Source organism: Entelurus aequoreus, unplaced genomic scaffold (assembly GCF_033978785.1).
Source record: "Entelurus aequoreus isolate RoL-2023_Sb unplaced genomic scaffold, RoL_Eaeq_v1.1 HiC_scaffold_50, whole genome shotgun sequence".
NCBI classification, from domain to species: domain Eukaryota; kingdom Metazoa; phylum Chordata; class Actinopteri; order Syngnathiformes; family Syngnathidae; genus Entelurus; species Entelurus aequoreus.
In genome coordinates this window covers 55,160-80,672 of record NW_026907982.1, presented here as the reverse complement: position 1 = coordinate 80,672, position 25,513 = coordinate 55,160, and the positions used below count along the sequence as shown (strand labels likewise).

The 25,513-nt window shown below is 40.9% G+C and overlaps 2 protein-coding genes across 2 annotated transcripts in view; one reads left to right on the top strand and one right to left on the bottom strand.

Annotated features, from left to right (window-relative positions):
* Window positions 1–1,709: 1,709 nt before the first annotated feature.
* Window positions 1,710–2,554, top strand: LOC133645418 (cholesterol 25-hydroxylase-like protein 1, member 1). The gene has a single exon (XM_062040240.1). It carries the CDS (start codon window positions 1,710–1,712, stop codon window positions 2,550–2,552), a length of 843 nt encoding a protein of 280 aa, XP_061896224.1. The 3' UTR covers window positions 2,553–2,554.
* A 6,894-nt stretch (window positions 2,555–9,448) lies between these two features.
* The window catches only part of LOC133645417 (chondroitin sulfate proteoglycan 4-like), a 32,563-nt gene continuing 16,498 nt past the window's right edge, over window positions 9,449–25,513 (bottom strand). The window contains exons 18-22 of the mRNA XM_062040239.1: window positions 22,118–22,289; window positions 21,670–22,006; window positions 18,819–18,971; window positions 18,154–18,735; window positions 9,449–11,209 (exon numbers count right to left, since the gene is read on the bottom strand). Of these exons, the coding sequence (XP_061896223.1) occupies window positions 10,172–11,209; window positions 18,154–18,735; window positions 18,819–18,971; window positions 21,670–22,006; window positions 22,118–22,289 (2,282 nt within the window). The 3' untranslated portion in view covers window positions 9,449–10,171. The remainder of the gene's footprint in view (window positions 11,210–18,153; window positions 18,736–18,818; window positions 18,972–21,669; window positions 22,007–22,117; window positions 22,290–25,513) is intronic.

The window sequence follows — 25,513 nt, the reverse complement described above, 5'->3', positions numbered from 1 at the left end:
CCTTCCCCTAACCCTAACCCTAACCACAAACCTAACCCTAACCCTAACCCGCTTCTGATTCTTTGTTACACAGTGAAAGGAGACTTGAAGGATAGTATGCAGCTCATTGGCTGAACAGGAGACATGTGATCTGCTAGTGTCACTCTGTGGAAAATACCCAGTTGCTAGAATGCCAAGCGTGTATCGCTGGCGCCATCTGGTGGACAAAACCAGTCATTACAGTGCACTGCGTGTCCCTCTGAATAAAGCTGCCAAATCAACCAATATTCACTGAAATATTAATCAAAATATGATTATAAATCACCTTAAATTATGCTCTATCCCAATGGAATATAGAAAGACATAATTAGGTGGCAGAGAACCTCCTACCTCCACACATAATTGTGATCCAGCCTAATTAATGGCTTGAAAAATTGTATTACAAGTTATGACAAGGTTAGGTTTTAGGCATTCACCATAGTGAGGTTAGGGTTAGGATAAGGATCAGGGTGGAGGTAGGATGAAGTTCTCTGCGGCCCATTGTACACAAAATACACCTTAGCTTGTGCATTGTAAAATATGGATTCTAAAAGACACATAACCAGGCGACAGAGGAATGCATCCCTTATAAAATTGTGAAACAAGTTTTACAACGGATATAAAATTGGCATCTCTGTGGCTCCAAGACAAAATGCAACAAGTGGCCTAATAGTGACAGTAGTCCATCAAAAAAATTGTAAATTTTTTGCCTGTGTGATTTATACAGGAAATGGATGGGTGGGGGTGCGCCCCAGGAGGAGGAGCAAAGGCAAGCCCCCAACAGAGACCCCAGAGGGACCCGCGCGAGGCAGGGCATCAACCATACAACGGAGAGGAGGCACAGGCCAGTTAGGTTTTGGGGGATTAAGAAAGAAAGAGCAAGAGAGAGAGAGAGAGAAAGGGGGAGGGGTTTGTGCACGGTCTGTCTACTCCCCGCCAAGGCAACGCCCCGCCAGACGCAGAACCACCCGGAAGTCCCCAAAGGAGGCCAACCAGATAACACCCACAAAGTCAGACATTTTGCACACCATTTAGACATCCCCCCGATATATGGGTCATGTGTGGTGGGCCCGCCCATTTACGGAACCAGCGTGTCAGCCCGTCAGTGGGAGACTTCCAAGTCACCGCACCGACATCTGTGGCTGGCTGGACAACGATGGGCGTGAGCGAGCTGTAGTCAGGAGGACCGAGTGTGGAATCCAATGAGCCAGCTTGTACCTAAGTTACGGTCAGAGCGAAAAAAGATACACCCTGCACTGCCTCTCTAGTCCTTCACTCTAACGTTCCTCATCCACAAATCTTTCATCCTCGCTCAAATTAATGGGGTAATCGTCGCTTTCTCGGTCCGAATCTCTCTCGCTCCATTGTAAACAACAGGGAATTGTGAGGAATACTAGCTCCTGTGACGTCACGCTACTTCCGCTATAGGCAAGGCTTTTTTTTTATCAGCGACCAAAAGTTGCGAAGTTTATCGTCGTTGTTCTATACTAAATCCTTTCAGCAAAAATATGGCAATATCGCGAAATAATCAAGTATGACACATAGAATGGATCTGCTATCCCCGTTTAAATAAATAAAAATCATTACAGTAGGCCTTTAATCCTCTTTGAGTCAAACTCCAATACTTTATAAGAGGGATTTTGCTAGTGTGGAGTGTGCAGAAGCAGTCCAGTGTGCAGCATTGCATCAACATGTTGAACATCAGCGACTTGCCAACGCATCCTCTCACCTCCACAAGATGGGAGTGTCTCCTGCAGCCGCTGTGGGACTATCTGCTTCTGCACCACCTGCCTCTCATCTCGTCCCCTTTCTTCCCAGTCCTGCTTGCTTTTTGCAGCTACTTCTTCTTCAGCTTACCTTTTGCAGTCATGGACCTGTTGGGAGAAAGGGCTCCTTTATTCCACCAGTACAAGATCCAGCCGCAGAGGCAGCCCACACTTGGAATGATGGCCAGGAGCTTGCTGACAGCTCTTTTTAACCACATCTTCTTTGTCCTACCAAGTGTGATGGTCAGCATGTTCATCCTTCCTCCACCAGCGATACCTCAGGAAGCTCCCGCCCTTCGCAACATCTTCATAGATGGACTGGCTCTTCTTCTACTCTTTGACACTCAGTACTACATCTGGCATTTTATACACCACAAACACAAGCAGCTTTATCGTTTCATCCACGCCATCCACCACGAATACACGGCGCCTTTTTCCTGGTCCACCGAGCACCTCAGCATCCCAGAGCTGATAACGGTTGGACTCTGGAGCAACCAGGACCCCGTTCTTCTCAAGTGTCACCCTCTTACAATGTGGTGCGTCACGGTGCTCAGTATCTGGATGTCAGTGGAGGACCACATTGGCTACGATTTGCCGTGGAGCCTCAATCGGCTGGTGCCCTTCGGCCTGCTGGGGGGCGCACCGGCTCATGACATGCACCATCAGAGACCCAGCAGCAACTACGCTCCCTTTTTTAGCCACTGGGACAGAATATTTGGTACGGCAGTCTCACTGAGGGACAAAAAAGATGTTAGGTTGGCTACATAATGAGAGACTATGTTTTGTCAATGTGAACCTGCACATCCATGTCATTTCATCATTTGCTCACGTTAAACTTTTTGTACTATTATTAGGCATTTAAAGGTGATGCTTTGGTGGATGCATGGAGGATGAACGTCATCACATTAGTAAAATTGCCTGACTATATTAAACAAACTGTAAATGCATTGCTTGATTTAAAGCCTTATTGGGTTTATTTTATTGTAATCATTATTTTTCTTCTTCTTGTTTTATGGCAGGACACTAAATGCTAAAGGTGCATTACCGCCACCTGCTGTATTGGAGTGTGAACCAGAGTTCCTTCCCTCCTACCTCCCTCACATGTCTCAGATAAACTACGATATAGGTGAAACAAAACATTGGAGCTCTATAAGTTACATAGCTACCAGAGCAGGATTTGATACCCGTACCCCTTGTTAATGGTCAAGTGTGAATCACTGATCTATCCTTGGTCTTCTTGAGTGAAGATTCCGGGCCCCAATGACAAATGTAACCGAGGACCCGTCTTGATAAACTACGATGGAGGTGAAACAAAACTTTGGAGATTTTTAAGTTACCTAACGACATGACTGGGAATGGAATCCATTACCCCGTTATGGAAGTCAATGCGTTTAACCGCTCAGCTATCCTGGGTATCGGTGTCATTATTTAGCTCACGTTTAAGACATATTTTTTAGAATGGATCAACTTTGACAATTTTCCAGCTATGTCTTTATTCAACACACCATGCATCCTCACACATTTGGAGCCAACATTTGAACAGTTAGTAACTTAATCTGCATTATTTGTCATTTATCATCTTTCATGTTTCCTTCTTCCGCAGTATGAAATATGTAGGCGTGAGCGGCAGATATGTGGGAGTGGCTTTGCAGCTGAGAGGCCTCAAATACATTTATGTATGGAACAAAATCTTGTCTTCACAAGACCCAGGATAACCCAGTGGTTAAGACTGTTGACTCGGAGTGAAAGGTGCTGGGTTTGAACCCCACTCTGGTTGACAGTATTTTGTTCAACTTCCAACAAACTTTACTGAGCAAGATGTCCTCGATGACATTTGTGTATGGAACAATATCTTCTCTTCACAAGACCCATGATAGCCCAGTGGTTAAGACTGTTGACTTGGAATAAAGGATGCTGGGTTGGAATCCCGGTAAAGTTGATATGTAACTTACATAACTGTGGCAGGAGTCATCAAGGTGACATACATTGTGGCTGTGTCACCTCTCCTATGTAATGTAAATAAAATAATTATTTAATTAACTTAACATATCTTATTTTAATCATACCCAGGAGTGCTCATTTTTCAAAGCTCTTTATTATTAACTTTCTACTCCTATTCCCACCCACTTCAGGAATTACACTCACACGCACACACACAGGTAACCCCTGAGGTGTCATCATTGACTATTTGACAATTTATTTTTGATTATTATTATTTTTAGCGTTTACATAATTTTTCAACTATATGTTAATCAAGCAACTAGCATGTTGTCTTGACGCCATACAGCTAAATTACTGATTACCTATATGGGGTTTGAACCCAATACCCCTGTATCAGGATTCTTGATTTTCGCTCTTATACAAATGTAATCAGTGAACTATGATGGCGGTGAAACAAAAAGCAAAATTCTCCAATTTATGGATTTGAACCCAGTAGTACTGAGTGAGAGGCAGCAGTTTTTTAGTTGCAAATATAACGAGTCAGAGTCACCACGTTTATTATTTGCTGACTCATTGTTTTTGCCAGTGGAAAATGTGCAGTGTGACCATGCACTTGACAAGCCAAGAAACCATGTGCACAATCTCCTTTTCTCATGATCCTATTGCATAATTCTAAATCTTTGCAAGTGTATAACTCATTCACATTTTACCGACTGAAGAAAAAGCAGGATTTAGAAGGTTTCTCACAGGTCAAGCACAGCATTGGAAAGAATTAAGGACATCCTGTTCTTGAGTGCAGGGCAAACGTGCAGCTTTAGATGGATGCAATGTTCAGTCTGAAGGTAAAAACAGGCCAATGCTGTTTTGTGTGTCTGTAATGAGCTGCGTTTATCCATGCGTGTCTCAGACATGTACACTATAACTTTATGCACCGACCGGTCCAACTTCATGTCATATATCAGACGAAACAACGTTACATGAAGGGAATAGGACAGGATTCTGATGGGACACACGTTAGCGACACTAGCAAAGCTAGCATGAGCAACACTGCTAACACTACGGTCACATTTTAACAGCCACACCATGCTTTGCTGAAGAAAAGCATGTCAGTAGCTGACTGGCAGCTAGTTGGCAGAGCTCCATTCCTTAAGGCAGGGGTCGGCAACCCAAAATGTTGATAGAAATATATTGGACCAAGAATACAAAACTAAAATCTGTTTGGAGCCGCAAAAAATTGAAATCCTTAAATAAGTGTTATAATGAAGGCAAGACATATTGTAAGTGTCTATATTAGCTATATTAGCCTACTATCAAAGGCTGACGCAAATCTTCGTTGACAAAAATGTTATATTTAAATTTTTATTGTACCCATTTTTGCAACATTGGAAATCATTAGTAAAATGGAGACTTCTCACAGGATGAGATAACTACTGGCTCAGAATGGCCACAGGTATAGACGTGTGTCCAAGTTTAAGGAAATCGCAGGCTGTCTTCTTATAATGGATTTATTACAATCTTTGCAAGCTGGGTAATGTTTGCTGTGGTCTGGAACAACATGGCACACAAACAACTTTGAGAAATGCAGCCAATTTTACATACAGACAATGTGTCATGAGACATGCATATATAAATTAAATACACAGAGGACATAAATAAAGGAAATTAAATGAGCTCAAATATACCTACAAATGAGGCATAGTGATACAATATGTACATACAGCTAGCCTAAACAGCATGTTAGCCTTGATTAGCTTGCAGTCATTAATTGACCAAATATAACTGAATAGCACTCCAGCAAATCAATAAAATCAACAAAGCTCACCTTTGTGCATTCACGTACAGTATAAAACCTTTGGTGGACAAAATGAGACAAAGAAGGCGTGGCATTAAACACGTCTTTCTGTGGCAGCATCGGATAAATTTGTGCATGTAAACAAACTACGATGAGTTCAAGGATCGCTGAAATTGAAATTAGTAGGACAAAATGGTGCTTGCCGATTACTCATCAGTGAAGCATGTATAACATAAACAGTGGGATTTCCAAAACTTAGGGAGCTTTGTGTCATGTTTGTTCTATTACAGAAAAAATATTCAAACAAAAAATATACTTTTTTCTTTATCTTTTGCCATTTTCACAAATCTCTATAGAGGTCCAGGGAGACACGGGTGCTGAGCTAAAGAGCTGCGAGTTGCTGACCCCCGCCTTAAGGTGTGTAGCAAAACCTGCGTTCTATTTATTACTCTCTTCTGTTTTTTAGCTAGCGGTGGATCAGAGTGTTGCCTTCGTGGGGTCGTACAGCTGCAATGGTTGTGTTCTCACTCATGCAGAAAAACAAGCAGGAACCAGCCCGCAGGTAAAAATCCATTTTAGTTCCACAAGGCAAGGCAAAAAATACAAAAAGTTTGACTCTAGCATAACGTGAAGCCAAAACATACACAGGGTGAACAGCATGAAAGTCGTTATGCGGGGGGGGGGGGAAGAAATCCCAACCCAGCGTGTATAGCGAACATTGATCCAGCGACTAAGGCTGGGTGACCAAAGATTATAAAAGGGAGTGATTAACGGAGGAGACAGGTGGGACGACTAATCACAAACTGAAGACAGGTGTGTCCATTCAGTGCCCGAGGCAACAAGAAAAGTAAACAGAGGAAGAAGCGCTGAGGACAAAACAGAACCCTAAACTGCGAATAATAATCAAATCACAACACGAGACATAGCGTCATGACAGAGGCTTTCATGGTTTCATCCAAAGTGATTTTTGAGGGCCTCTTTTCCTAAAAGTGCCATAAATAAGTGAGGGAGATGATAGATTTTTCTCAGGTCGTACGGACACATTCTACTGTTACAACATCAAAAAAGTCAATTTGGCATGGTAACATCCTTCATTGCAGTGGTGTGCATGTGTCGTCAGGACCTTCTCTGCTGGCCTAACATAACCACAAATCATCATCATATATAAAGATACAAAAATGTTTTTATTGACTTTCCCTAAATATGTAAAAGTATTCATATTCTCTTCATGTCATTTTATGCTCCTTCCAGCGCTGTTGTTTTTAGTTTTAGTTTGTATCCAATCAGAATTCAGCTAGTTTATGTTGCCATGCTGTACCAAATCTGTCTTCAGAATCAACAATGTGTGTGCACTGTAAGCCATCGGGGAAATACAGTTGATAGACAGTTGCCATAGCCAATCAGATCACGAGTTGTTGTCAGTAAGGCCTTCTAGCAGGCCTAGGGTTGATGGTGACATTTACACGTCCTGTGATTGGTTACTCATCAAGACCATTAGCGGATACATTTGAGAACACATACAGTTGAGATACATGTGGGATAGCCAATCAGATCACCAGTTGTTGTCAGTAGCCTATCTAGGTAGTCTGATGTTCATGAGACTGTGATTGGATACTCACTTGTCACTCCAAAGTGAGTATCCATTCACAAGTTGCAATTTAGCAGGAAGTGTTGCACCGTAGCCATACCGGGCTAGCAGAGCAGGAGAACAAATCGTTGATTAGGTGGCAGATATATATTTGCAAGGCCATTTTCAAGAAGGATATTTAAAGAGAAACTACATCTTGTGAGACCATGTCGGCCAACCCGGGGAAGCTAGCTCAGCTGTTCTGGTGATGAAATGCTCGCCATTTCCACTGGAATAAGCCGACGACGAGGGGTACCACTGGGGGGTGTTTGTGCTTTGAAAGACACGCTGCTGAAGGAGAGGAGCTTTCCTCTCCGCTGTGAAATAAATCTACTTTGGCATATTCTTCCAGAAAAATCGCTGGTCTTTTGTCTTTTTAGGGCTCATGTTGATTTAGCAAAATAGACAAAACTTGTTAAAAGATGAAAAAACACAGAAAAAGCACACACGCTGAAGTGCTGAGAAGTGACTAGTAGTGTCCTGGCCAGCAAATGTAGCTCCCCATTAATGCTGTGTCCTGCTTTTTGCCTGCAGGCTTGACACAAAGTGAATGACTGAATAAAAACGTTCGTACAAAGAGACATGGTTTGCACACCTCGGCCTGTTTGGCGCGGTCTAAAAGTTTGTGAATTGAAAAGTTTGCCAACAGAGGTGTTTGTAAATTGAATGTTTGTGACAAAGGTGTAAGGTCTGTTGAGGACGGACGGGCTCATCAAGTGGTCATTGATGCTCCCTGACGGGCTCATCAAGTGGTCATTGATGCTCCCTGACGGGCTCATCAAGTGGTCATTGATGCTCCCTGACGGGCTCATCAAGTGGTCATTGATGTTCCCTGACGGGCTCATCAAGTGGTCATTGATGTTCCCTGACGGGCTCATCAAGTGGTCATTGATGTTCCCTGACGGGCTCATCAAGTGGTCATTGATGCTCCCTGACGGGCTCATCAAGTGGTCATTGATGTTCCCTGACGGGCTCTTCAAGTGGTCATTGATGTTCCCTGACGGGCTCATCAAGTGGTCATTGATGTTCCCTGACGGGCTCATCAAGTGGTCATTGAAGTTCCCTGACGGGCTCATCAAGTGGTCATTGATGTTCCCTGACGGGCTCATCAAGTGGTCATTGAAGTTCCCTGACGGGCTCATCAAGTGGTCATTGAAGTTCCCTGACGGGCTCATCAAGTGGTCATTGATGTTCCCTGACGGGCTCATCAAGTGGTCATTGATGTTCCCTGACGGGCTCTTCAAGTGGTCATTGATGTTCCCTGACGGGCTCATCAAGTGGTCATTGATGTTCCCTGACGGGCTCATCAAGTGGTCATTGAAGTTCCCTGACGGGCTCATCAAGTGGTCATTGATGTTCCCTGACGGGCTCATCAAGTGGTCATTGATGTTACCTGACGGGCTCATCAAGTGGTCATTGATGTTCCCTGACGGGCTCATCAAGTGGTCAGTGATGCTCCCTGACGGGCTCATCAAGTGGTCATTGATGTTCCCTGACGGGCTCATCAAGTGGTCATTGATGTTCCCTGACGGGCTCATCAAGTGGTCATTGAAGTTCCCTGACGGGCTCATCAAGTGGTCATTGATGTTACCTGACGGGCTCATCAAGTGGTCATTGATGTTCCCTGACGGGCTCATCAAGTGGTCAGTGATGCTCCCTGACGGGCTCATCAAGTGGTCATTGATGTTCCCTGACGGGCTCATCAAGTGGTCATTGAAGTTCCCTGACGGGCTCATCAAGTGGTCATTGATGTTCCCTGACGGGCTCATCAAGTGGTCATTGATGTTCCCTGACGGGCTCATCAAGTGGTCATTGATGCTCCCTGACGGGCTCATCAAGTGGTCATTGATGTTCCCTGACGGGCTCATCAAGTGGTCATTGATGTTCCCTGACGGGCTTATCAAGTGGTCATTGATGTTCCCTGACGGGCTCATCAAGTGGTCATTGATGTTCCCTGACGGGCTCATCAAGTGGTCATTGATGTTCCCTGACGGGCTCATCAAGTGGTCATTGATGCTCCCTGACGGGCTCATCAAGTGGTCATTGATGTTCCCTGACGGGCTCATCAAGTGGTCATTGATGTTCCCTGACGGGCTCATCAAGTGGTCATTGATGCTCCCTGACGGGCTCATCAAGTGGTCATTGATGCTCCCTGACGGGCTCATCAAGTGGTCATTGAAGTTCCCTGACGGGCTCAACAAAACTTGAAGTTGTATCAAATCAAGCATGTGCATGTTGAATTGTCTTTTATTGAAAAATAAATCTTTACCAGTGCATGGTGAAGGAGACAATCGAGGAGAAATTCTTAACATTTTAAAAACTTATTGAACTACCAGTGGAGTCACTTGTCACATTGTGAGCTGTAACTTGCTTGACAGTAAGTCCCAGGATACAGATTGAGACTTTTATTAGTAGGTTGCACAGTGAAGTACATATTCCGTACAATTGACCACTAAATGGTAACACCCAAATCAGTTTTTCAACTTGTTTAAGTCGGGGTCCAGTGGAGTCACTTGTCACATTGTGAGCTGTAACTTGCTTGACAGTAAGTCCCAGGATACAGATACCATCATTCTGAAGTCATGGCAAGATAAAACACTAAAAGAATTCACTAAAGTACCAACATTATCATGTTATCAATATTAAGCAATATCCATGATACAGTAAATAAATAAACCTATTTATATTACACATATTTGTTCCAAAGCAATACGACATAGCAAAGGACATTAAAAACGAGCAAACAATTGATCGCATTGATTGCGTATTGCCGCAACACATTTTGAATTTAGCCCGCAGGACGCTTTATTAGGCACAGTCCAGTGCAGACATTCTGCCTTTACAAATGCTCGACTACTATCATTTACCAATGTTATTGTTGGAGTTTCATATTGGTTGTGTTTCTTCAAATGTGGTTCAATCAAAACAGATCATTAAGCCCTGAAGTTGTTCATAGTATACATGCCTCCTATACAGCAGTAAATAGTGCACACCTCTAAGGCACAGTTCGTATTTGATTCCGATCAATCAAACCCAATACTGGTTGTCTTTCAGCGTGGGGGGCTTAGATCGACGAGAGGACTTGAACGCTACAGAAATGGCTGGTAACGAATTTCTACCAAAAGTGTTCTCTCTTTCCCAACCTGTAATATTCTCATCACTACTTGTAGCCTCAGCTTCAAACGGTCCCCAGAAGGTCATCCCTGGGGCCAGACTGCGCCTCCTGGGGCCTATGGGTGCCCTGGGAGAGGCAGGGCAGCTGGCGGTACGAAGCGGGGTGACCACCACTGAGGGCATAGCCACGCTTCGCTCGGGCCCGCCCGAATACGGGCTGCCCTCGGCGGGTAACTGCACAGAAGCGAGCTCCTGCAGGAGGCGCATCCTGGCCTGCTTCTCTCTGCGGTGACGCAACACCAGGATCAATACCACCAGGATCACGATGAGGAGCAGACATGCCAGCAGAGGCAGGATGATGAGCAGAGGGTCCGAGGCAGGTCGAGGGAGGACCGCCACCTGAACGGGGTGAACGTCAGGAGGCTGTGCCGGGCCGTGGTCTGGCTCGGCCGGAGGAGGGCTGGACTTTGACCGGCTGCCATGATGCGTGTGGTTTGCTATGCGGTTGTGAGGCCTCACTTTATGATGCGTCTTATTGTGGTTCTTGTGTGTTAGGATGTGAGGGTGCAAAGCCATTTCCACACCGCCGTGCGTCCGCCCCCCTCCTCTCGGCCCTCCCGCAGCGGGCTTGCTCCGTGTCGTCTTGTGTTCACTACTCGCCACGTCCGCTTTATTCCCACCGGGCGGAGCGTGATGCATCTGGTGATGAGGTAAGATGGTGAAGTGAAGCTCACCTTTCGCTGGTTGGACATTTCCAGCCTTCAGCAGGAAGATGAAAGAATCGTTGAGAGGCGTGGCGGGGGCGTGGCCAATTGTTAGCGCCGAATCGTTACTTTGGATTTGATCGTCGTTGTCGCTCAGAGTCTCCTCGATGGCGACGCGTCCTTGCAACACGTCACGAAATGTAAAGGACTTCAGGACCTCTGATGCTCTGTTGGGGTCATAGGTCATCTGCGTACATGCAAGCACAATATTACAAAGTATAAATATATATATATATGTATATATATATATATATATATATATATATATATATATATATATATATATATATATATATATATATATATATATATATATATATGTACATATATATATATATGTATATATGTACATATATATATATATGTATATATGTACATATATATATATATATATATATATATATATATATATATATATATATATATATATATATATATATATATATATATATATATATATATATATATATATATATATATATATACTGTATATGTATATTTATTTATCATACGCAGTCATTTTTACTTTAGAATGTTGTTAGAGATCACCAAGTGTTGAGTTGAGTTGAGTTGAGTGTGAGTTTATTTGGAACATGCATGCATACAACTTGATACATCACACATGCATGCATACAACATGATACATCACACATGCATGCATACAACATGATACATCACACATGCATGCATACAACATGATACATCACACATGCATGCATACAACTTGATGCATCACACATGCATGCATACAACATGATACATCACACATGCATGCATACAACATGATACATCACACATGCATGCATACAACTTGATACATCACACATGCATGCATACAACATGATACATCACACATGCATGCATACAACATGATACATCACACATGCATGCATACAACATGATACATCACACATGCATGCATACAACATGATACATCACACATGCATGCATACAACTTGATACATCACACATGCATGCATACAACTTGATACATCACACATGCATGCATACAACATGATACATCACACATGCATGCATACAACATGATACATCACACATGCATGCATACAACATGATACATCACACATGCATGCATACAACTTGATGCATCACACATGCATGCATACAACATGATACATCACACATGCATGCATACAACATGATACATCACACATGCATGCATACAACTTGATACATCACACATGCATGCATACAACATGATACATCACACATGCATGCATACAACATGATACATCACACATGCATGCATACAACATGATACATCACACATGCATGCATACAACATGATACATCACACATGCATGCATACAACTTGATACATCACACATGCATGCATACAACTTGATACATCACACATGCATGCATACAACATGATACATCACACATGCATGCATACAACTTGATACATCACACATGCATGCATACAACATGATACATCACACATGCATGCATACAACTTGATGCATCACACATGCATGCATACAACATGATACATCACACATGCATGCATACAACATGATACATCACACATGCATGCATACAACTTGATACATCACACATGCATGCATACAACATGATACATCACACATGCATGCATACAACATGATACATCACACATGCATGCATACAACATGATACATCACACATGCATGCATACAACTTGATGCATCACACATGCATGCATACAACATGATACATCACACATGCATGCATACAACATGATACATCACACATGCATGCATACAACTTGATACATCACACATGCATGCATACAACATGATACATCACACATGCATGCATACAACATGATACATCACACATGCATGCATACAACATGATACATCACACATGCATGCATACAACATGATACATCACACATGCATGCATACAACATGATACATCACACATGCATGCATACAACATGATACATCACACATGCATGCATACAACATGATACATAACACATGCATGCATACAACTTGATGCATCACACATGCATGCATACAACATGATACATCACACATGCATGCATACAACATGATACATCACACATGCATGCATACAACTTGATACATCACACATGCATGCATACAACATGATACATCACACATGCATGCATACAACATGATACATCACACATGCATGCATACAACATGATACATCACACATGCATGCATACAACATGATACATCACACATGCATGCATACAACATGATACATCACACATGCATGCATACAACATGATACATCACACATACAACATGATACATCACACATGCATGCATACAACATGATACATCACACATGCATGCATACAACATGATACATCACACATGCATGCATACAACATGATACATCACACATGCATGCATACAACATGATACATCACACATGCATGCATACAACATGATACATCACACATGCATGCATACAACATGATACATCACACATGCATGCATACAACATGATACATCACACATGCATGCATACAACATGATACATCACACATGCATGCATACAACATGATACATCACACATGCATGCATACAACATGATACATCACACATGCATGCATACAACTTGATGCATCACACATGCATGCATACAACATGATACATCACACATGCATGCATACAACATGATACATCACACATGCATGCATACAACATGATATATCACACATGCATGCATACAACTTGATACATCACACATGCATGCATACAACATGATACATCACACATGCATGCATACAACATGATACATCACACATGCATGCATACAACATGATATATCACACATGCATGCATACAACTTGATACATCACACATGCATGCATACAACATGATACATCACACATGCATGCATACAACATGATACATCACACATGCATGCATACAACATGATACATCACACATGCATGCATACAACATGATACATCACACATGCATGCATACAACATGATACATCACACATGCATGCATACAACTTGATACATCACACATGCATGCATACAACATGATACATCACACATGCATGCATACAACATGATACATCACACATGCATGCATACAACATGATACATCACACATGCATGCATACAACTTGATACATCACACATGCATGCATACAACATGATACATCACACATGCATGCATACAACATGATACATCACACATGCATGCATACAACATGATACATCACACATGCATGCATACAACATGATACATCACACATGCATGCATACAACATGATACATCACACATGCATGCATACAACATGATACATCACACATGCATGCATACAACATGATACATCACACATGCATGCATACAACATGATACATCACACATGCATGCATACAACATGATACATCACACATGCATGCATACAACATGATACATCACACATGCATGCATACAACATGATACATCACACATGCATGCATACAACATGATACATCACACATGCATGCATACAACATGATGCATCACACATGCATGCATACAACATGATACATCACACATGCATGCATACAACATGATACATCACACATGCATGCATACAACATGATACATCACACATGCATGCATACAACATGATACATCACACATACAACATGATACATCACACATGCATGCATACAACATGATACATCACACATGCATGCATACAACATGATACATCACACATGCATGCATACAACATGATACATCACACATGCATGCATACAACATGATATATCACAATTTCTAGTTTCTCTATTCAACATGTTCAAAAAGGAGTAGGAAGAAGCAGAGCTTATTTAATTCTACCCCTTTTGCATTACATAGCAGTTGCTAAAACTTATGTTCACTTCCTGTTCTCAATGTATTCACAATATACGCCATAAGTACTAACATTAAAAATGAATAAATAATCATTAGTGAAGTAAGTTATATTTCATATATGGTGAGATAAATAAGATTATTTTGAAAATTAATGGATGGATGAAATACATTGAGAATGTTTATCATGGTTTTTCTTCTTTGTACTTTGTAAACACTTTAAGTTTGAAGAGTTTCTTGAAGTGGATCATATTAGTATTTTGTTTGATTTCTTTGCTTGATCCATTCCATAAATTAATTTCACATACTGATACACTAAAGGTCTTAAGTGTTGTACGTGCGTAAAAATGTTTTAAATGGCATTTTTCTCTAAGATTATATTTCTCCTTTCTTTTGATGAGAATAATTGTTGTGTATTCTTGGATAGCAGGTTATAGTTTGCTCTGTGCATAATTTTAGCTGTTCGCAAATTCACTATGTCGTGGAATTTCAGTATTTTCGATTGAATGAATAAAGGGTTTGAATGTTCTCTATATCCAACATTATGTATTATTATAACTGACTTTTTTGTAAAACTGTTAATGAATGAAGTGTAGTTTAGTAGTTATTTCCCCAGATTTCTGCACAATAACTCAAATATGGTAACACTAGTGAGCAGTAGAGAATATGAAGTGATTTTTGGTCTAGAACATATTTTGCTTTAACGTGTTTTTTTTACATGCGATTTCCAGTTCATTTTATCATCAATCGTTATACCTAGAAAATCGGTTTAGAGTGGTGTAGAGTGGTAAATGATTCACCCAATTCGTCCAAAAAGTATTATTTACTTTGTTCATATGTATAGCAGCGACATATACCGAACAGAATAAACAAAACACATTCAATTGAATTCACTGCTAATGAAATGATCCAACACTGACCTCTTGTGGTGCACTGTATTTACTGTACAGAAGTTGTGTTTACATTACAACTTCTACAATTGGGTTCTTGGCAAAAAAGTCTTGCTTTGACATTAATAAATCTCTTGACATGTACACCATGTTTCTTGAAAAAAAAAAATCTGAATAAACAAGGTAAAGGTCTACATGGTACAAAAACGACAATTAGATTTTGATGGATTGATATGTAACATTGTAACATGTGTATTTATTTTTGCTACCAGATAAGGGTACAATCTTAATTTAGACTTAAAATTCCCTCTATGAATATGATGTGTCAGTCTAAAAACATAAGCAAAGCATGTTGCTAATCAAATATAAGGCAGAGCAACGTTATAATATTAAACTTTTGCTATAGTAGAAACTATACAGGCAGTGACATTTTTAGACAGCCTGGCAAAAATGTAATTAATTAGTGCAAATGATGTATTAGAAAACCTGGAGTAATGTTTAATACTAAATATAAAATGTTCCACAAATGATGCAAGTTCAGTTGTACTATTTGTCGTATTGCTCCTCATAAAGTATTGTGTATCGCTGTGTTTGATCTAAATAAGTCAAGTAATTCAAAAGCTTAAGGCCAACAAAAAGGATATTCCGCCTCCAATGTTCCACCTGCGGTCAATCTCGCCTCATTGGAGCTATTTTTTCTGCTGACATCCGGCCTGTTTTATTTCTTTCAAAAAATCTATTTACCTGTATGCTTTGAAAATTAAATATTTTAGAATAGCCCCCACATACATTGATTTTTCAGTGTGCGGCCCTCAGTGGAGAATGTTTGGACACCCCGGGGTTAGTTTTATGTAGGAATGTACACATCTTTGGAAAGTGCCATTGTTTTGAATCAAAATAATATCATTTCAGTGCAAACCCAAACAATGGACTAACATAAAAAGCAGGCGTCGTTCATATTATAAACAAAACTATGAACAGAAAACAGCATAAGTAGAACAAGTTTCATAATCATCCATCCATCCTCCTATTTTCTACCACTTGTCCCTCTCGGGGTCGGTTGTGGAGCCTATCCTAGCTGCACTCGGGCGGAAGGTGGATAAACATAAATGTTTGCAGAGTTTTGCCTTCATATTCAGTGAGTTTTAGGACTAATACTTGTAGCATTCTGAGTGGCTATTTTTAGCTTCAAACTATAAGTGAAGTTTGTCATTACATTTTTACGATTTTATGGACTTTTTAAAGGCATATGCTTGTATTGGTGTGTTTGCTTGTAATTTACCATTTACCCAATTAGGTGCTTGTGCTTTAAATGTTCCGACAATTGGTTTTGATGAACTCTTAGTTGTTGTTTGTTGCTTTACATAAATGTTAGACATGACGTTTGCGAACGAGTCGAGTCTTTTGAACAATTCTTTCAGGTGAACGATGACAAATGATTCTCAGTTGGGAGTCGTTCCTTTCCAAGCCATTTGTATATGAAAATTGCCCACGTTACCTGCAGTACATGTGCACACCACTTTTACTGCTGTACCAGGAATTGGAGGAGATATTAGCGCCTGTAGGTATAGGAGTGCAGTTTTGTATTCATAATTTTATCATGCATACATATTCTAGTTGTATTTTGATGTATTATAAACATATACGTTTAATCCTTATTTGTAATTTTTGTTCCTGTATTGTTAAAATGCTGGTGGACATTTTTTGTGTGCATATACTTAATAAAGCATGTAGCATGCATAGGTTGTATGGTACCACAACATTTTTTTAGGTAAGGTAAAATGATAAAACAGTGATCTCATTGTCAAAGCATGAGGTATTGCACTACATAATGCAATGTTTACAATAAAAAACACAATCCATCCATCCATTTTCTACCGCTTGTCCCTCTCGGGATGACAGGGGGTGCTGGAGCCTATCCGAGCTGCACTCGGTACACCCTGGACAAGTCACCACCTCATCACAGGGCCAACAACATTCACACTCACATTCACACACTAGGGACCATTTAGTGTTGCCAATCAACCTATCCCCAGGTGCATGTGTTTGGAGGTGGGAGGGGCCTAACCCCAGGTGCATGTGTTTAATAGAGTAAATATTGTTGGGATATGTAAATTTGAGTTGCTCTTAGATAAGTATTATCTCATAACTGCTATAAGAGATAGTTTCTTTGATATTTGAGTTACATAACAAAATACAGCATAATAGCCAGCCAGTCTTTTGAAAAGCTCTTTAACAGGAAAGGCTCCTCAAGATCTAGCTTCTTTAAAAGAGCCATAAATCTTATCTCTAATAGATGTACACAATCAACCTGTTTATTTGATCTATTCTTCATTTGGATATTATTACAAAAAACAAGAACATTCTTGCTTTTCTTAAAAAAAATGAAGCCATACCTTGACAAGTTTGCCATGTTTTGGTGGAGCCAGAACCTCAAAGATCGGGTCGGCTCTGCTAATTCTCGCCAGCTCCGAGGCGTCCATCATGGCTTTCCCCAGTTTCACGGCGATGCCACTGGGGACTCTCACTGGTTCCCGTAAATAGATGAGAGGTCGCACGACTACCTTCACTGTCTGTGATGTCACGTTTCCATACTCCACACCCGGTGCCGTGGCCGAGATGGAGATTTGAAAGCTGTCTTCCGATTCACTGAGCTCAGTCATGTGATAGACAACACGGCCATGTTGGAGATCCTCATGGCAGAAGGTCATGACTTCTTGGTCGTTTATAGCAATGCGTCCATGCCGGGGGTGGGTGGTTACCGTATAGGTTATGTTGGCCTGACTTTGACCATTTGTTTGAGCTGCGAGCTGGTTGATTGTCAGGATAACAGCAGTTGTGCCTTGAACCAATGACAGGCCGGTGTTGTTAACTATAAAAATGAAGGGCTTAATCACCTCCAAACTGAACAGTTTGTAGAGCGGACGATGATGACCATCAGTTACATTAAAGTAGAAAACTCCCGTTGAAGGCTCGCCCTGGTGAGAAAATCAAATCAAATGTCATTATTAAAAATGAAAACATAACAGATGGGAAGTTTCCACCAAGACTGACTCTGCACCTGCTGTATAAAATGCAGCCGGCCGTGGTTGACGTCGTACTGCGTGAACGATGTCACTGGTTCTGGCCTTTCACCCAGCGTCAGGTAGCCGTTGTTGGGCTTGCTGATTACAAGATAATGCAGCTCCTCCGGAGGCGTGTCATGATCTTCAACCTGTTCTTGTAGATGCAAACTGAATGTTAGCAAAGACAGGGAATGTTTGCTTTTAATTACCATATGAATCTGAATATGAGACCATTGCACTTGGAGCTGTGTTTTGTAAAAGTAGAATACTTATATTTTTGTCAGTATGGTCTTTTGCAGCATGATTGAAACAATTGGGCAACTGAGGTAAATGTGTTCAAACGACCTCTGTGAAACCCTAGGGCCCAAAACAGGAATTATTTGTGTTCCCTAAATGATATGATTTTTCAGTTCAAAGGTTTGCGGTCTGAAATATTTTTTATTTTTTCTAATAAAATGGCATTGTGTTTTTTTTGCAACGTTGTTAGAAAATATAAACAAAGTATACACACTTCTCTTAAGACCTCTATCAGCCCCAATGACTTCATTTCCAGCTAATATATTTGTAACAGACCGTAATCCTGGTATATGACCATGCTTTTTCCAGGAAAAACAAATGAATCTAATTTTTGCCCAGCGAAAAACAAGAAAACATTGTTTTGATGTAATTGCGCCCCTTAACCAACAGATAACGCCAAAATCATTATGCGCAATTTTGAGATCTTTGGTAAGCGTAAATGAGTTAAACTGCCATTAAATTGATGAAATGCAATGAAAATTATTTTGGGCAGTTATATATAATATGACAGTACCGGTATTAGTATAGTACCGCGATACTAATGAATCATATTCGGTACTATACCGCCTCTAAAAAGTACTGGTCCCCCACACCTCCTAATGTAAAGTATAAAACAACAGAAGAATAAGTGATTATTACATTTTAACATAAGTGTAGATAGAACATGTTAAAAGAGAAAGTAAGCAGATATTAGCAGTAAATGAACAAGTAGATTAATAATTCATTTTCTACCACTTGTTCTTAATAATTGGGACAAAATAAAAGAATAATAAATGACACAATATGTTACTGCATACTTCAGTTGACTAATTAGGAGCCTTTGTTTGTTTACTTACTAATAAAAGACAAGTTGTCTAGTATGTTCACAATTTTATTTAAGGACAAACCTGCAATAAAAATCATATGTTTAATGTACCCCAAGATTTTTTGTTAAAATAAAGCCAATAATGCAATTTTTTGTGGTCCCCTTTATTTAGAAAAGTATTGAAATGTATCAATATACATTTTGGTACCGGTACCAGTACCAAAATATTGGTATCGGGACAACACTAAATGACAGATACAGTAAATAAAAGACTTGTCTGTACTCAACAACCTCAACCAAGTTTTGCATGCTTTCTTTCTCATTGTAGCTCAGTAGGCACTGTCAAAATATTTGGTCTACTGCAGGGGTCGGCAACCTTTACCACTCAAAGAGCCATTTTGGCAAGTTTCACAAATTAAAGAAAGTAATGGGAGCCACAAAAAAAATGTTAAATTTAAAATGAAAAACACCGCATACAAAGCTTAAATGCTTTGTGCTATGTTAACCAGGGGTCTCCGACATACGCACCGGCACGCACTTTAATGTGGAAATTTGATGTTAGTGCAGCCCGCGAGTTTTGAATGAATGGCGCTTGATAGCGTCATACTTGTCAACCCTCTCATTTTTCCCGGGAGACTCCCGAATATCAGAGCGTGATGACACTGCATTTGGCGCCCTCTACAGTCTGCCCTAACAGTGTACCTGCTAGATCACACGTAGAATGCAGTGTCAGCTTGCTCACGTAAGTGACAGCAAGGCGTACTACGTCAGCAGCCACACATCTTACACTGACGGTACCAATACTCAGAATCCCATGCAGCCCTAACTCTTCCGCTCAACCAACGCACGGAGAGGGGGGGGGTTGATGTGTGGGGGGATTTGGTGGTAGCGGGGGTGCATAATGTAGACCGGAAGAGTTAGGGCTGCATGGGATTCTGGGTAATGGTTGTGTTGTGTTTATGTTGTGTTACGGTGGGATGTTCTCCAGAAATGTGTTTTTATTCTTTTTTGGTGTGGGTTCACAGTGTGGCGCATATTTGTAACGCAACAATGTTAAAGTTGTTTGATACGGCTACCGTCAGTGTAAGCTGTGTGGCTGATGAGTAAGTATGCTTTGCTGTCTCCTGTGTGTGCAAGTAATAACAACATGCAACATGTGGCTGGACTGGCACGCTGTATGTAAATGCTATAGAGGACAATTACTGCAGTGCAATTAGGGCACGCCCTTTATTTAGTAATTAGAGTGTAAATAGGATTATTTTTTCCCTGGGAGTAATCTATGAGAGACACTGAGATCCATAAATCTCCTGGGAAAATCGGGGGTGTCGGCATGTATGTAGCTGAGCTGCATCAGAGTGGTCAAGGAGCCGCGGGTTGCCGACCCCTGGTCTACTGTATCAAAATCAGTGTTGTCATGAATTATTGACATATTCAAGGCTGCAATTACCCAACCTCAAATATTCCATTCTGCAACTTATATTTTAGAAATAGTGCATATTTATCATTATTTATTTTTTGACGAGAATGCCATAAAACATTAAAAACAAGTGTAAAAGATAAGTTCATATCAATAGATAGATCTGAAGTTCAAAGCTTTCAAGCATTGAAAGTAAAAAGAAAAATAATTGATTGATGACTTCTGACACTTTTATGAGCGGGTCCCTATTGGATCCTAAGAGTAAGTGTGTGTATTCAATCTTAAGGTTGCACATGGGTTAAGAAAATCATTGAGAAAATATTATCACCTGCAGATTGTCTGGTCCGAGAATGACCCTCTCTCCAACGACAACCTTCAAACTCGGGGATCTATTCCTATTCATTGGAGGCTGGTCGTTGACCGGAGTTACCGTAATGTTAAATGTCTCCGTCACAGCCAGGCTGTCCTTGACGTGGCGATGAGACACTGAGTCTAATGATGGAAGGGAGGAGGAAGCTGAGTAAAACGGAGATGAGGAGGAGGAGGCATCAAGAGGAAGCACCCATGCCCGGAAAGTGAAGCTGTCACTCGTGCTCTCAGAGTCATCGTGGATGTAAGTCATGCCAAATTTGTTCAATGTAATCTGCGAAAAATCTGGTTGTTCCCTTTTGGAAAAAAAAGGCAGAGCATCTAAGGATACATACTGTATGTACAGTATATCACTATGGAAGTGTCTAAATTAAGCCAATTGTGAAACAGAGAAAGGAGTAGAACACCTGGTGAGGTTGCGGCCATGGATAGACAAAGCGCCGTGGCGCGGAAGAGAAGTCAGACGGTAAACAACATGGTGGTCTTTCTGGAAGGGCTTGGGGACTTTCCCAAGGAGATTGGAGGCATCAAGTTTCGATCTGTCAATTGTAATCCTGCCACCTTCCAACACCACAGCGCCTGAGAGACAGATCAAAAAAAGCATTGCTCATTTTGGTTGTATTATAGTTCATGTACTTTTATTCTAGCCCGTCAAGTGGATGTTTCTTAAAAGCCACATTTGTATCCTGCAGCAGAGCTCATGAGTTTCAATTTGGAGAAATAAATGGTAAATGGTAAATGGGTTATACTTGTATAGCGCTTTTCTACCTTCAAGGTACTCGAAGCGCTTTGACACTATTTCCACATTCCCATTCACACACTATGATCAGTACACTATGATCAGTACACTATGATCAGTACACTATGATCAGTACACTATGATCAGTACACTATGATCAGTACACTATGATCAGTACACTATGATCAGCACACTATGATCAGTACACTATGATTTTGTGAGTCAAGTCTTCTTCTTGGCATGCGGCTATTCATTTGCAAGAAGATACCCTTTTTTGGGAAAGACAATGTGGGTTTTATACACTCAAATGGAAGGACTCACACGGCAGTTAGTACAGGTATGGTGCTTTAAAATGCACCTGGCCTGGGAATTTGTTTATACCTTACACTGGAAATACCTTTTGTCAGCATCAATTTGACAAATTGCTGATAAGATGTGAAATTGTAAATGTATTTGGTGAAACTCATTGAGTTGACACATTGCCTCTTAACAGCAGCAAACACATTGTTGATAAGTTAAGTAGTAATTTTTCTTTTTTTCTTTGAATACGATACACAAATTAAAAATTGGATGGCGGGGATTGGTTATCATGGTCCTCCACACAAATTCTAATAATGGAAATGATGTGCTTTACTTGTTATGACCTTTCACGCCAGGTCATATTCTCTGTTTGTGTTCAGTATTATTCTCCGTAGTTTAGTGTTCTGTTATGTTCTCAATGCTCCTTTCCTCTCTTGTTTACATTTTCTTGTTGCTAAGCGCACTGATTATGAATGTTGTCATTCATTCAGGTCATTGTAATCTAAGATCATTCAATCAATCGCAACTGGACTGTTTGGTTTGTCTGGGAAGACGTTTTGCCTCTCATTCGAGTAGGCTTCATCAGTTCTTGCTCATAGACTTAGATTGGTCAGATCTAGTCTAGCGGCTTGTGCCAAAAACCCAAATATTTATACTCCAAAACCAGGAGGGTGTGCCTGGGCAAGGATGGTTTTGCATTATTGTTGTGAGAAAAACAACCGTTTTGATGCAAACGAGCAATCCTAACTGTCAAAGTCATCGACAGTCGGTGAAGTGTAATTTCCCCTCCTTAGCATTGAGGTATTGTGTGGCAGAACGATCGCTGTGGATCGACTACTTCTACTAGCCCAGGCACACCCTTCTGGTTTTGGAGAAAAAATATTTGGAGTTTTGGCATCCCGTTTCCCGTTTAACTACCCTGCTGTTTTGAATCAGTTTGAGCAAGTGACTCTGCGGCAGTTACAAGAGTTAACTAATCCTATGAAGCCCTCAGGTTCCCCCCATGATGCTGTCCCTCCTACATTTTTTAAAGAAGTGTTTTCTTGCATAGGGCAGCCTGTTCTTAACATTTTAAATAGCAGTCTGTTTTCTGGTGTGGTTCCTACCAGTTTTAAACACGCCGTGGTTCAACCGCTTTTAAAGAAACCTGGTCTGGACAGTTCAGTTTTAGCCCATTTTAGACCCATTTCTAAGCTGCCTTTTCTCTCAAAAATCTTGGAGAAGATTGTTTTTACCCAGTTAAACACTTTTTTAGAGGACTCTGATATTTTAGAAGTCTTTCAGTCTGGGTTTAAACCCCTCCATAGTACCGAGTCAGCATTAGTAAGGGTTTTTAATGACATCTTTCGAGCAACAGACTTAGGTGATCATGTGATTTTAGTTTTACTCGATCTAACAGCAGCATTTGATACGGTGGACCATAATATTTTAATTAGCCGCCTACAACATCAAGTGGGCATCTGTGGTACTGCCCTGAGTTGGCTGAAGTCATATTTGACTAACAGGACCTTCTCTGTAAATGTTGCTGCTTCTGAATCTTCTGTTGCTCCCTTAACATGTGGGGTCCCACAGGGCTCAGTTTTAGGACCACTGCTCTTTTCTATTTATTTACTTCCCCTGGGCTCAATCCTAAGAAAGCATGGTATTTGTTTTCATTGTTACGCTGATGACACACAAATGTATTTTCCGTTAAAGAAAAATCATGCCTCTTCAATACAGCCATTACTTGCTTGTCTTGATGACATCAAGGCCTGGATGGCCCTAAACTTCTTCAACTTCAATGAAAAGAAGACAGAAGTAATAGTGTTTGGACCTAGTGGTACCTGGGAGCTTCCCCCTGTTGACTTTGGCCCCTTGGCTTTGTACGTTAAGCCCATGATCACCAACCTGGGTTTTCGTATTGACAGTGATTTTAAATTGGAGCGTCAGATTGGTGAAAGCCAGCTTTTTGTATTTACGTCAGCTGGCTAAGGTTAAAAACCTTCTTTCTAGGCAACAGTTTGAGACAGTAATCCATGCCTTTTTTACATCTCGGCTGGATTACTGTAACGCTTTATATTTTGGAATGAGTCAGTCCTCCCTCTCACGTCTGCAGCTGGTCCAAAATGCAGCTGCCCGACTTTGAACAAACACAAGAAAACGAGAGCACATGACTCCTGTTTTAGCCTCCCTCCACTGGCTGCCTGTGTCTTTTAGAGTCCATTTTAAAATGATCTTACTTGTTTTTAAATCCTTACAAGGTCTTTCCCCACCTTACCTCTCTGAGCTGCTCCACCTCTATGCCCCCACCCGCTCCCTCAGGTCAGCTGATCAGCTGATCCTGGGGGTACCCAAATCCAAGCGTAAGCTCAGGGGGGACAGAGCCTTCTCTGTTGCAGGCCCAAAACTCTGGAATGATCTTCCACTCCATGTGAGACAGGCCCCTTCTTTGGCTATTTTTAAGACCCATTTTTATTCACTGGCTTTTAACCCAGCATGAGACTTTAAACTGTTTTTAACTTTTAACTTTTTTAACTGTTTTTAACTTTTAACTGCTTTTTATCTAGCAAAATTGTTCTTAGGGTAATTTTGTAATTGCTTTTTTAATGTGTATTTTACTTCTGTTCTAAATTTTATTTCTTAGTCTGTCCTTTGCCTTTATTTCTTTGTGGTGTACAGCCCTTTGTTTTTCAACTGTGGTTGTTTTTAAAGGGCTTTATAAATAAAGTTGCTATGGTATGGTATGGTGAAACTCTTTGGCTGCTGAAGTTCTGGTGCTGCTCAC

Coding starts and splice junctions, on each gene's coding strand:
- LOC133645418 (XM_062040240.1), top strand. CDS start 1,710: ATGTTGAACATCAGCGACTTGCCAACGCATCCTCTCACCTCCACAAGA.